The sequence below is a fragment of the Protobothrops mucrosquamatus genome, unplaced genomic scaffold, assembly GCF_001527695.2.
Source record: "Protobothrops mucrosquamatus isolate PMUCROS unplaced genomic scaffold, P.Mucros_1.0 scaffold1326, whole genome shotgun sequence".
Classification (NCBI taxonomy): Eukaryota; Metazoa; Chordata; class Lepidosauria; order Squamata; family Viperidae; genus Protobothrops; species Protobothrops mucrosquamatus.
In genome coordinates this window covers 28026-39351 of record NW_015387526.1, presented here as the reverse complement: position 1 = coordinate 39351, position 11326 = coordinate 28026, and the positions used below count along the sequence as shown (strand labels likewise).

Below are 11326 nucleotides of genomic sequence, written 5' to 3'. Positions count from 1 at the left end.
TGGGTCTTTTTGTTCTCACAACTCCTTGCCTTTGGGTGGGCTGATTAGAGTTGAAGTCCAAGATCTCTGTGAAGAACCACCTTACCTATCTCTTACCTATCTCAGCCCGGCTCTTCAAAAACATCTGGGCAAGCAAGAAAATTTGTCATGTCATCCCTTTGCTTCTCCGTCCAACACCCACACAAAGTGATTATTTTGGTGAGGAAGGAACCATCTTCCAAGCACTTCATAGATGGAGTAGAATGTCCTTAAACCTGAATTCTTGCTCTCTTGGTCTGGAGGGGAAAAACTTTAATTGGGAGGAAGGTAAAACTGTCCAGTGGGTAGATGAATGCTTATTTCCCCACAGACATGAAACAATTTGAAGAGAAAGGAAAGTCTTTTGGTTACCTGAACATTTCCTGAAAGAATAGACTTTTTTCATGATTACTACCCTGCCATTTCCCCTCCTGTTTTTTGCAAAGGAAATGCTGCTTTATTAATTAGGGACAGCAAAACTACTGAGATTAAATTTGGCCCCTGTTAAGTTTCTTAAACTCTGCTGTGGTTGATGGCGTCTGTAGTTTTGATCTGGAAGGTGGGTCTGAGCTGTTGGGATGTGTTTAGCTGCATTCCCTTGACGTTCTCTTATGTCTACATTCTTGTAGCCGCAGGAGTGCTGAAGTAGCTGAAATGAGAAAAAGGCAACAGTCCCAAAATGAAGGAACATCGGCTGTGTCTCAAGCTCCTGGAAACCAAAGGGCCAACAACACGTGTTGCTTCTGCTGGTGCTGTTGTTGCAGCTGTTCATGGTATGTCATGCCATCTCTTGAGTACCATTTCTATAGGTATATGACATCTCCAAACCATCAGTTGCCTGATGTAGAAACTAATTTGTGGGGAGGGGACAGGGATGTTCTGCAGATAAAGACATTGCACAACAAGTGCTCATTTGGTGCTGATTTGTTGTGAAAAATGCCCACATTTCCCTTAGGTTTTTGTTCCTTGTGGCCTTTGTGTGATTTCAAAAATGTGTTTAGCTGGCAGTCCAGATAACAGCATTGCTACCTCCAAGAATACATTCATATCTGAGAAAAGGAGGCTTCATTTGGGTGTTTTCACACTTTGTATTTAATTATATAACAATAATTAATTGTTATTGTGTCAAAAATTAGATCACTTGTGAGGTGCCTTAAAACCTGGGGTATTTGATCAGTCTTCCTTCTATGATTCTATGATCTTCTGAATAGTACCATGTCTTCATTAAAATAATTATCTGATAACTCCCATTGAGTTCTCACAAAGAAGGGGAGAAAGTTTGGATCTAGCTTGGGAAACGTATGCTAAGTTTTCTGATTTTTGAGATGATTCCTATTCTTGGGGTGCAGGTGGGGTTGGGTGAGGGAATGAAGAGGAACAGAGTGAAAGCCAGTGCATGTTGAATGAAAGGCAAATATGAGCAGGATCATCCTGTTTATTATTTAATAATTTGATGAATAACCTACAGAATATATTTATAGTCTGGAAACATTCAAATTCCACTGAGATTCTTCAACTGGCAAAAAGCCATAATTTTAATGGGGATGGGGCCAGGAAAATTGTTGCTACTCAGCTCTTCCTAAAAGAATCACCAGCTCAGGACATCTGAGGCTAAAATCAGTGTTTATTTTCTGTTTTTAAAATAACCCCAGATAATCATGTGATATTTCCAGTATGTCCAGGGTGCCTGTCACTAAAGCATATAAAACTTTAATGTAACAAGATTTATATGCGTGTGAAAGAGTCCAGCGCCATCAACAAGGCTGTATGAATTTATACAGCTTCTTCACTTGCCGAGGGGTTCCATACAGTTGACATAACCTTCTCTCTCTGTCTCTCTCTCTGTGAAATTCCATTTTCAAAATGTCTTTGCGCTGTAGCGCTGGGACTGGTAGGCTGCAGCTTCCAGCCTAATTTTATACAGCTCTCAGCCCAGTTTTGAAAGAGCTCTGCCAAAAATCAGCTCAGAGCCCTGGCAGGAGCAATTTGTTCTTTCTCCAGCAGTCTCTTGGTTGGGGAGGGAGGGAGCGAAGGGATTGTCAGAGAAAGGAAAAGAGAGTAAAAACTGAAGTTGGTAAATGAGAGAATGAGAGTCAGTATAGAGTAACAGTTAAGGCACCAGGCTGGAAATTGTGTGAATTCTAGTCTCTCCTTAGGCACGAAGCTAACTGGGTGACCTTGGGCCAGCCATTCTCCCTCAGTTCCAGGAAGGAAGCAATGGCAAACCACTTCTGAAAAATCTGGCCAAGAAAACTGCAAGGACAGTCGCCACAGAGAGAGAGAGAGAAGGGGACCCCAATCATTTCTAGTTCTTTGCTATAAAAGAAACAAAATGCTGAAGGAGATGTGTGCCTAGCTGAAAGAGCAGGACTGTGTAAATAGGTTTCATTCTCCATGACTGAGGTCATCAGGTCCCAAAGTATCCCAAGTTCAGCCTTCTGCTTTCTCCTAACTCGGGTGAGGAACCTTGGCTCTTTTATGACTTGTGGACTTCAACTCCCAGAATTCCTGAATCAGCATGGCTGGTTCAGGAATTCTGGGTTTTGAAGTCCAAAAGTCATAAAAGAACCAAGGTTGCCTACCCCTGTCCTAACTAAATGGGAATGGAATATTTTCCTCATGGGGAACTATGACAGTCTTCCCTAATCTGGTGCCATCTAGATCCCAGAATCTCCCCCCCAAAGTGTGTCCTCCAGCTCCCAGAACCCCCAAGGAAGCGATTTGAGACAGGAGCAGCCCAAATCAAATCTACTATGAGTGAAAGTTTACTTTCATTTCTGTATTATTCCATCAGATTGTTTCTTCCCTCTTGCGTGCTTGTTCTTCATTTGAAAGATACAAATTAAATAGACAGACATGGGGTGAGGTAGGATGGTAATTTTAAGTTGCATAGTTTTTTTTTTCTCCTTTGGTTTCAGAGGGTATCAAATTCACTCTCCACATTCACATTCAGAGAATAGCGAATCTGTGTGCAACCTATGGAGATTAGGCTGTCACTCTTCTGCTTAATGAAATCCTAGGTGTGAGCTGAAAGACAAGACTTTGCCATCAGAGCTGAACTTTGGTGCGGCAGCTGTACTCTCTGATTGCATAGGCATGACCTGATTACAGTTTATCAGCATAGGCTGTTCTCGGAACATCCCACTCCTGATCAGCATTCACCCAAGCTTTTCAGAATATGACTCCCTCCCCATAACTCTTTGGATGGGAGTGGACATATTTCTTGCAGGTGATAAATGGGGATGTAGTGCCTGATAATTGTTATGCACATGTTTTACACAGCCCCTTCCCCAGATTTGCTTGCTCAACAATGGACTAGATTTCTGGACTTCCTACCTGACCACATTTTAGAAGCTTCCCTAATTGTGTGAATTAAGCCATAAACTGTTTCACCCCAAAGCCAAACCTGGTCTATGCACCGTCTCCAATACATCAACACATTGTATAACACTTATCCAAGATCATATCAATTGTTTCTCAGCTGTTCCGGAAATGGAGTCAGAGCATAAATCATTCTGAGCTTCTTTATCCTCGTCACCTTTAAATGACAGTGAGTAAATAAAAAAAAAAAATCAAGGTAAATTGGGAATACAGATAATCCTGGATTTACAATCATAATTGAGCCCAAAATTTAACCTGCTAAGTGAGACATTTGTTAAGTGAGTTTTGCCCAATTTTACGAGCAAGTAGAACTCCAAACCAGCGAATAAATATTAACCAGATAATCTGGTCTGATTTAACTCTAAACTTTTAAAAACAAATGGTAATCAGAGACAGAATGCCACGGTCAAATTTCTGAATTAAATGCTAAGTTGTTACAGGTAGTCCTCGACTTACGACTGAGCGCCAAATTTCCATTGCTTAGCAAGATAGTGGTTAAGAGAATTTTGTCCCCTTTTATGACCTTTCTTACCACAGTTGTTAAGTGAATCATTGCAGTTGTTAAGTTAGTGATACAATTGTTAAGTGAATCTGGCTTCCCCCTTGACTTTGCTTGTCAAAAGGTTGCAAAAGGTGAACCGTCATAAATGTGAACCAATTGCCAAGTGTCCGAATTTTGATCACGTGACCATGGGACTGCTACAATGGTCGTAAGTATGAAAAATGGTCATAAGTCACTTTTTTCAATGCCATTGTAACTTCAAACAGTCACTAAACGAACTGTTGTAAATAGAAGATTATCTGTATATACTCTTTATGTATTATATAAGAACTGCCAAAGACTAATGGCTTAATTAAATTATATTTACACTACTCTTTAAAAGCAGACTTAATTTATTTACATTAATAGTTCTTGACTGGGAATTTTAAAGCACGGAGTTCTCATGTGTTCCTAAAAAGCTCTATTGGCAAGGTTCCAAAATATCACATGTGTATACTAGCTAGCTTGCAAATATTCAGAGCTTACATATAATCATTCTTTACTTTTCTAATGCTCCAGTGTTGTTGTTGTTTTTTGTCAACATAAATAAAATGTACATTTGTACAAAATTCTTTTTAGGATTGGGACAAGTCTCTGAGAGAAGTTCCATGCTTTAAATAGAGTAGATTCATGATTGTAGTAGAAATACCACTACTGCTAGTTCTTGGAACTAAATTGGACAAAACTGTAAAGAAAGAAAGAAAGAAAGAATTTAAGGAGAAATAGCTTGGATAACTTAATAATGTTATCTTTCATCCCTAATGTTTGAGATGCAACATTTTTTTTTTAACAAAAGGATAAAGTAGACCGAGAATGATACAACACAGACCTCTAAGTGCAAGCATGAAAAGTCTGGTTCTAAAGGCTGCTATAATTATTATGACATATACATGGCAAATTGGAAGAATAATGAAACTATAGAAATGTACAGATCTAACCCAGTTAACATTTACCAGATTGGGGAAGGCTGATCTGATCTGTTTTAACTCTCCAACTCTGGCTGTTCAGCTCCAGCAAAATGGCAGTTGCCCAGCTTATTTCTGATTGGTGCAGGTACCTACAGACCTAGAGGAAAAAAAGCAGAGTTTCTGACGCACGTACGGTGCTCTTGATGTACTAGAAAGACAAGGAGTCTGCAGAGTGTTGTTAAAAAAAAGAGTTTTAACATGGATTAAAATTCAGATGAAGGTTTGATTATACCACCCTAGCCATCACCTTTGCTTTTTGGGCCCCAGCCCATGGACACCTGTGTAGAGATGGCAGTTGCACAAGTAAAGTTAGTCACTGATATCAGGCCTAATACCTGGTCATTTGAATCTGTAGAATCCTAGCATGGTTAGATCTAAAACTGGTTTCTGAATCTGTTGTTTTAAAACCAGAAATGTTTTGTTTTTACTTCATGTTCTTTCAGGTGGAGGGCTAGAGATGTGATGATGCCAATTGAAGACCATGCTTTAATAGTCGGTCGTTCTAAGTTAGGGACTGAAGAATTAAAATAAAGGAATTCATTTTCCTTGGTAAAGGAATTCAGGAGAGCCAATTTGGTGGAAGCTAGAAAATGGGAGACTGGGAATTCTAGTTCTGCCTTAGACATGAAGCCAGCTGGGTCTGAGGGGGAAGGAGAGATGGGGAAGGGGGTAAAATCATAGTGGCGTAAAGGAAATGAGGCAGTTTCTTCACCCCCTTACTCTGTATTTTCAATAAAGTTGGATAGGGCTCTCTGGGCTGCAAAAATCCAGGTATCAACCAAATGGCAGCAGAATTTTTGTTCTGTTTTTTCATCTCTGTTGCCATCCAATGGGCATCCAGATATTTGTATCCTCATCAGGGTGTGGAATTCAGCACCAGATCTGTCCTGCCATTGGGAGGGCTTATCTGTGCATCCAAAAGCAAGCCACTCTGGGTGATTTAAGGATGTTCATGAAAGATAGTTCTGATGGATTAAGACACATAGATTTGATTACCAAGAAAGCAAGAAAAGAAAAAGCAACTTGTTTGGAGCAAAATTCAGATCACCTTTCTCTAGCTGGATATCCCATCAAACCCAGTTAATTGGCACAATGGCTTTAATACATCTGGAAAGTGCCAGCTTGGAGAAAGGCTTGCTCAGAAGCTATTTCTTAGGAGCCCCTCCTTTTCTCTTAATCAGTGGCATTGGTAATTTTCAAGTTCATATTTATTAAGGAATTGAAAAATACATTGCTAATGAGATGGCAGACTTTAATAGCTACATTTTGGGGAACAAAGTCATGCAAATGAGCTAAGGGTATGCTGACTACTTGAGGGATATTATTGATTCAGCCTAAGGCTATATCTCTGCAGTAAACTTTTGACTTGAGATTTGGGCTGGCAGAATAGAAACGGATGTTCACTCCAGCCACAGTTTCAGCCAGAATGAGAATGAACTGTTCTGTCTTTATAGTTAAATAAGTCATACCTTCTTTAGTGGATGGTACCTTTAGGCCATCAACAGAAATATTAGATATGGGTGGACAGAGCTTTGTCATTTAAGGAAGCCTCTGTTTTATTCTTTTTTTTTTTTAAATTGCCACAAACAAGAGGGGGTCAACCTATTCTCCAAAGCACCAAGGCAGGACAAGAAGCAATGGATGGAAACTGATCAAGAGGAGAAGCAACCTAGAACTAAGGAGAAATTTCCTGACAGTTAGAACAATTAACCAGCGGAACAACCTGCCTCCAGAAGTTGTGAATGCTCCAACACTGGAAGTTTTTAAGAAGAGACTGGACAGCCATTTGTCTGAAATAATATAGGGTTTCCTGCCTGAGCAGGGGGTTGGACTAGAAGACCTCCAAGGTCCCTTCCAACTTTATTATTATTATTATTATTATTATTATTATTATTATTATTATTATTATTATTATTATTATTCATTAGACATGAACTTCAGTCAACTGAACATTCAAATTGATTGGCGCTAATGGTTGACACGGGTTGCTGCCAGCATCCTAGGTATCAACCAGGTACCTCCTTAAAATGTAAGATGTTCCGAGTAGCGCAGTTTTTTGTAGCATTGCTGGAGTTATTGCAGGAAGCTGCAGTTTCTTGAAATATTTTGCAAAGTTTTTGGACATAGTTCCCAGTGCCCCAATGACAATGGGTATCACTGTTACACGTTTCATCCATAATCACGCAGTTTCAGTGGTCAGGTCGCGATATTTTGTAATTTTTTCCAGTTTTTTTTTCTTCGACTCTGGCATCTTCTGGTACAGCGATATTAATCAGCTGTACGCTTCGGTTCTCTACAACCACGATATCTGGCGTGTTGTGTTCCAAATTATTATTATTATTATTATTATTATTATTATTATTATTATTATTATTATTATTATTATTATTATTATTATTATTATTATTTTGCTTTGATATTAGGAAACTACTAGACTACTTATGCAGTAAAGTACACTGAGTCATGGAAGCTAAGATCAAAGCAAAAATATTATTTCATTAAAAAAAAGACAGATAAACCCTTCTTATTCATTTTCTACTGGTTGGAAATAATTCATTATTGAATCAAGGTTCTTCAGCATTTTTGTGGACTTTTCCCAACTAAGGAAGTATTGAGTCTTTTGTATTTGTATTCTGTCTAAAAGTCATCTACATATTACCTGCACTCTCCCAACTACCAATTCACTTTGTACAATTATCTTAGAGTTTTGAGGCTGAAAGTGAGAGAATGTTATGATTGAGCACTTCTATACTTGTCTAACATTTCCTGTCTCTGGAAAGGCAGTATGTATAAAATGAACAATGTAATCGGTTCTTTTTCTTCCTCTGCTGATTTGCGTGTTTGACATGGTTCAATTATTCAGTCACTAAACTAGACGATGAAGTCATAACTTCATTTCCTTGCCAGCTACTAACGTATACTTTCCATACGGAGAGGTCTATCCCTATAGTGAGGCAGAAATAATAAACATGTAAGAATTCAGTAATACAGTTTACAGTACAGTAGTACAGATTTGAAAGGAAAGCAAGAAAACAGCACATGCAAAGAAAGGGGTATACTCATTTTTTAATTTTATTTTCTTGATTTTAGCTGTAAGGTAATAAATCATATCTCTACTCATCCAGTTCATATTCCATGGCTTATAGAAAGATAATAACTTTCATCTGAGATACAGCTAAGGTAGATGATTCTTTCCCATTCAGTTAGCATGACAGCTTTAGTAGCCCTTTTTTTCCTCAAGGGAAGCAAGAACTTCCGTTCCTAAAGTTGCAGCCACCCAATCAGCAACAGTATGTGGGAATAGCCTTGGGAGACAGGAGAAAGAGCTACAGCCTAGACAACAGTCGGATAAACAATATCTGAGATGGAAAGAGGAATGTGGGTGGAGAAAATGTCTCAGAAGGGACCCTCCCTGGTTTTGGGAGTGTAAACTCAAGGGAGGAGGAGGGGTACTTTCAGACTTGCAAGATTCTGTTACTATAACCTTACAGAAAAAATAGTGTTTTCCAACTCATGCTTGATGCTTCTTGTCTCGACTACCTCAAAGGACTGATATAAGTTTTGCAAGTCTGAAAGTACCCGACCCTTCCTTTGCCTTTGTTCTGCCCAACACTACGAAGGGTCCCTTCTGAGATGATTTCTCCAACTCACCCCTCCTTTGAACTCAGATTTTGTTGATCACACCATTGCTGCAGTGCTTCCTCCTGGTCATTCCCACGTACAATTACATAATCTGTCATTCTGTCTTGCAACACTGCACTAATCTCTAGCTGGGGTGATGCTTAAAATCAAGAGGGGGTGGGTGGGGATATGTTTGTCTTCCCCTTTCTTCCTGACACCAAATTAAAAGGTACAGAACGAAATGCTTCAGCCCATATTTTATAGGTAGCCACAGCCATTAGTTGCATCATCGTTGTAACAATTGCACTGAAGTTTCCCCAGTGATAGCTAACATTAGCCTAAAGAAGGGACAGGCCATCTTCATCTCACCTTGGATAGAAGGAATCAGCTTCTTTTCCTATTGTGTAAGAAGATAGACAGCACTCCCTGTTTCTCTAATGGCAAACAGCTTAAGCTTAAAAACCAGCCAATGAGAGAATGAAAGGGGGGGAAAAGACCATGTTTTTCACAAGGTGAAAAATGTCTTCTTGTATTTCTGGCTAATGGCTGGGCCTCCTTCCTCGGCCGATGCCTTTCCTTAAGTATTCATATTGCGCTGGCCTTCCTGAAGCCATGCCAACATTTAACAGCCGTTTCGCCTGTTCCAGGAAGAAGTGTTACCAGGAAAAAGGACTGTATTTCTTTGAGTGAAATACGGGTAGCAAATAGGAGTTTTTGCATAATGGTTTTTGCATAGATTTTTCACACATAGTGTTTGTAAAGCTTTGCTATGATCAAAACAAATTGTTATTCAAAATCCTGAAAGGGACGAAATGAAAGGGGAGAGGTTGACACTTAGCTGTACAATGTGAAATTGCAGTTTTTCTAAATTGGTTGAGGATCCCTTGCTTTCCAAATGACACATAGATTATTATTTTTTTAAGCCAGCTTCAGGAATGGATTTTCTTGATCCTATAATGGTAGAATACCAGTGTTGGAACTGGGGATCCCAACAGCTTCCAGGAGTGAACTAAGAATTTGGAATCAGCTGCTGACATAAAACCCAAACCCAAAACTGTTTTCTTTCCCTCACACTGTTTTGGTGGTCTGAAAGCACTTTTTCCTGACCTCGTTACACAAATACAGGTATTGTATTAAAAGGCCTATTTCCCTTGCATGGGTTTAACTGCAAATAAAAGTACAGAAAGGTGCACGAGCTATGCTTTTGTCATTATTTTTACAGCAATTTTGCAACATGTTTGACAATTATAGCCAAATGTTTAAGTTTCAGGGGTTTTTGTTTTTTTTAAAAAAAAAGAGGAAGGGAGGAAATTGAGGCTTCCTCACTATTCCTCACTATTTTCTTGTATTGAAATTTCACTATCTATACTAATTTTCAGGCTCCTGTATTTAGTTATACTGCAAGTATATGTAACATTATCATTCAGATCTTTTTTCTGAACTGATACCGTGTTTCTCCAAAAATAAGACCCAACCGGAAAATAAGCCTTAGCATGATTTTTCAGGATTCTCGTAATATAAGCCCTACCCAGAAATAAGCCCCAGGTAAGATTGTTAGCCAGACGGATGCATTTAGTACTGTATTTCCCCGAATATAAGCCCTAACCGGAAAATAAGCCCTAATGCGTCTTTAGGAGCAAAAATTAATATAAGGCCCGGTCTTATTTTCGGGGAAACATGGTAGTGGATTGAAAGCAAGGATCCTTGTTTACACATTTATTTTACTGATTTAGAATGGAGGGTGTAGCACATAAAAATCATACTTCTTTTACTTTTAACACTCTTAAAAACTATTGGCTATTGTCTGCCCATTACTTCATGGGCATAAATGGGATGCATTTATAAAAGCCAGAAGCAAACTAACCCAGCTTGTGTCTGAATGCAACCCACTGATTGTGTATAGCAAAGCCACAAGGACTTTGTTGGTCAATCTTCATTAAATGCTTAAGCAATTTCATTCATATGAATTATTTTAACTTTGACTATTTATATATAAGCTCTTCTTTATTTTGTGAGGTTAGGAGACTCCTTTCTTGATGGCTAATTTGAAAAGCTCCGGTAATTCTGGACTCAGCTTGAAGAAGCTTTACAGAAATTTAAAAACTTGCTCTTCTCCTGCTGAAATCTTTGAGTTCCTTCCATACAGTTTTCATTATGATTTTTTTTTTTTATCAAGTGAACAGATTTTTTCCCCAAATTAACACAATTCAGTTGGTGCTGGTTTTCCTCAAAAACTCAAGTGTTTGTACCACCTTGATAATGTGGGTTTGCACAGATAGCCATTATTATACAATGTGATCAGGCATTACATTTTATTTCGGTTGAGATATATGCAAAGGTATCACTGATATATCTATACGTAGAGTTCCAACACTGATGATGTCATGATGCATGTGATATCACTTACTTTCTCAGTTTTCCATTTGGAACCCTCCCATGGTTTCTCACTGCTTCTTTTAATCCTATCTGCCTCAAGGCATCCAATGATTTAAGCCTCTTCCTGTGGCAAGAGCACAGAGTGGTGCAAAACATAAAACAGCAAACCTGACTGGCAATTTGATGTAGAAGATGAGAAAATGCTGCTGTGATGTTGGCTGACATTTTATGACTGAACATGGTGAACTGACTGCTTAGTACCTTGATATAGTATCCTTGGATTTCACTCAGCAGAGTTGTTAAATGTTACTGGTTACAAAATGAGGATATGAATCAGGATTTGCAGCATATGTGTTTGCTATTCTGCAGAGATGCCTGAGGTGCAAACACACTGTAAATTCTCTCTCTCTCTCTCTCTCTC

General features: G+C 38.8%; 1 protein-coding gene across 1 annotated transcript in view; it reads left to right on the top strand.

The window, feature by feature from the left end:
• Nucleotides 1-653: 653 nt before the first annotated feature.
• The window catches only part of RGS17 (regulator of G protein signaling 17), a 26205-nt gene continuing 15532 nt past the window's right edge, over nucleotides 654-11326 (top strand). Inside the window, exon 1 of the mRNA XM_015821415.1 lies at nucleotides 654-791. Within this exon, the coding sequence (XP_015676901.1) occupies nucleotides 673-791 (119 nt within the window). The 5' untranslated portion in view covers nucleotides 654-672. The remainder of the gene's footprint in view (nucleotides 792-11326) is intronic.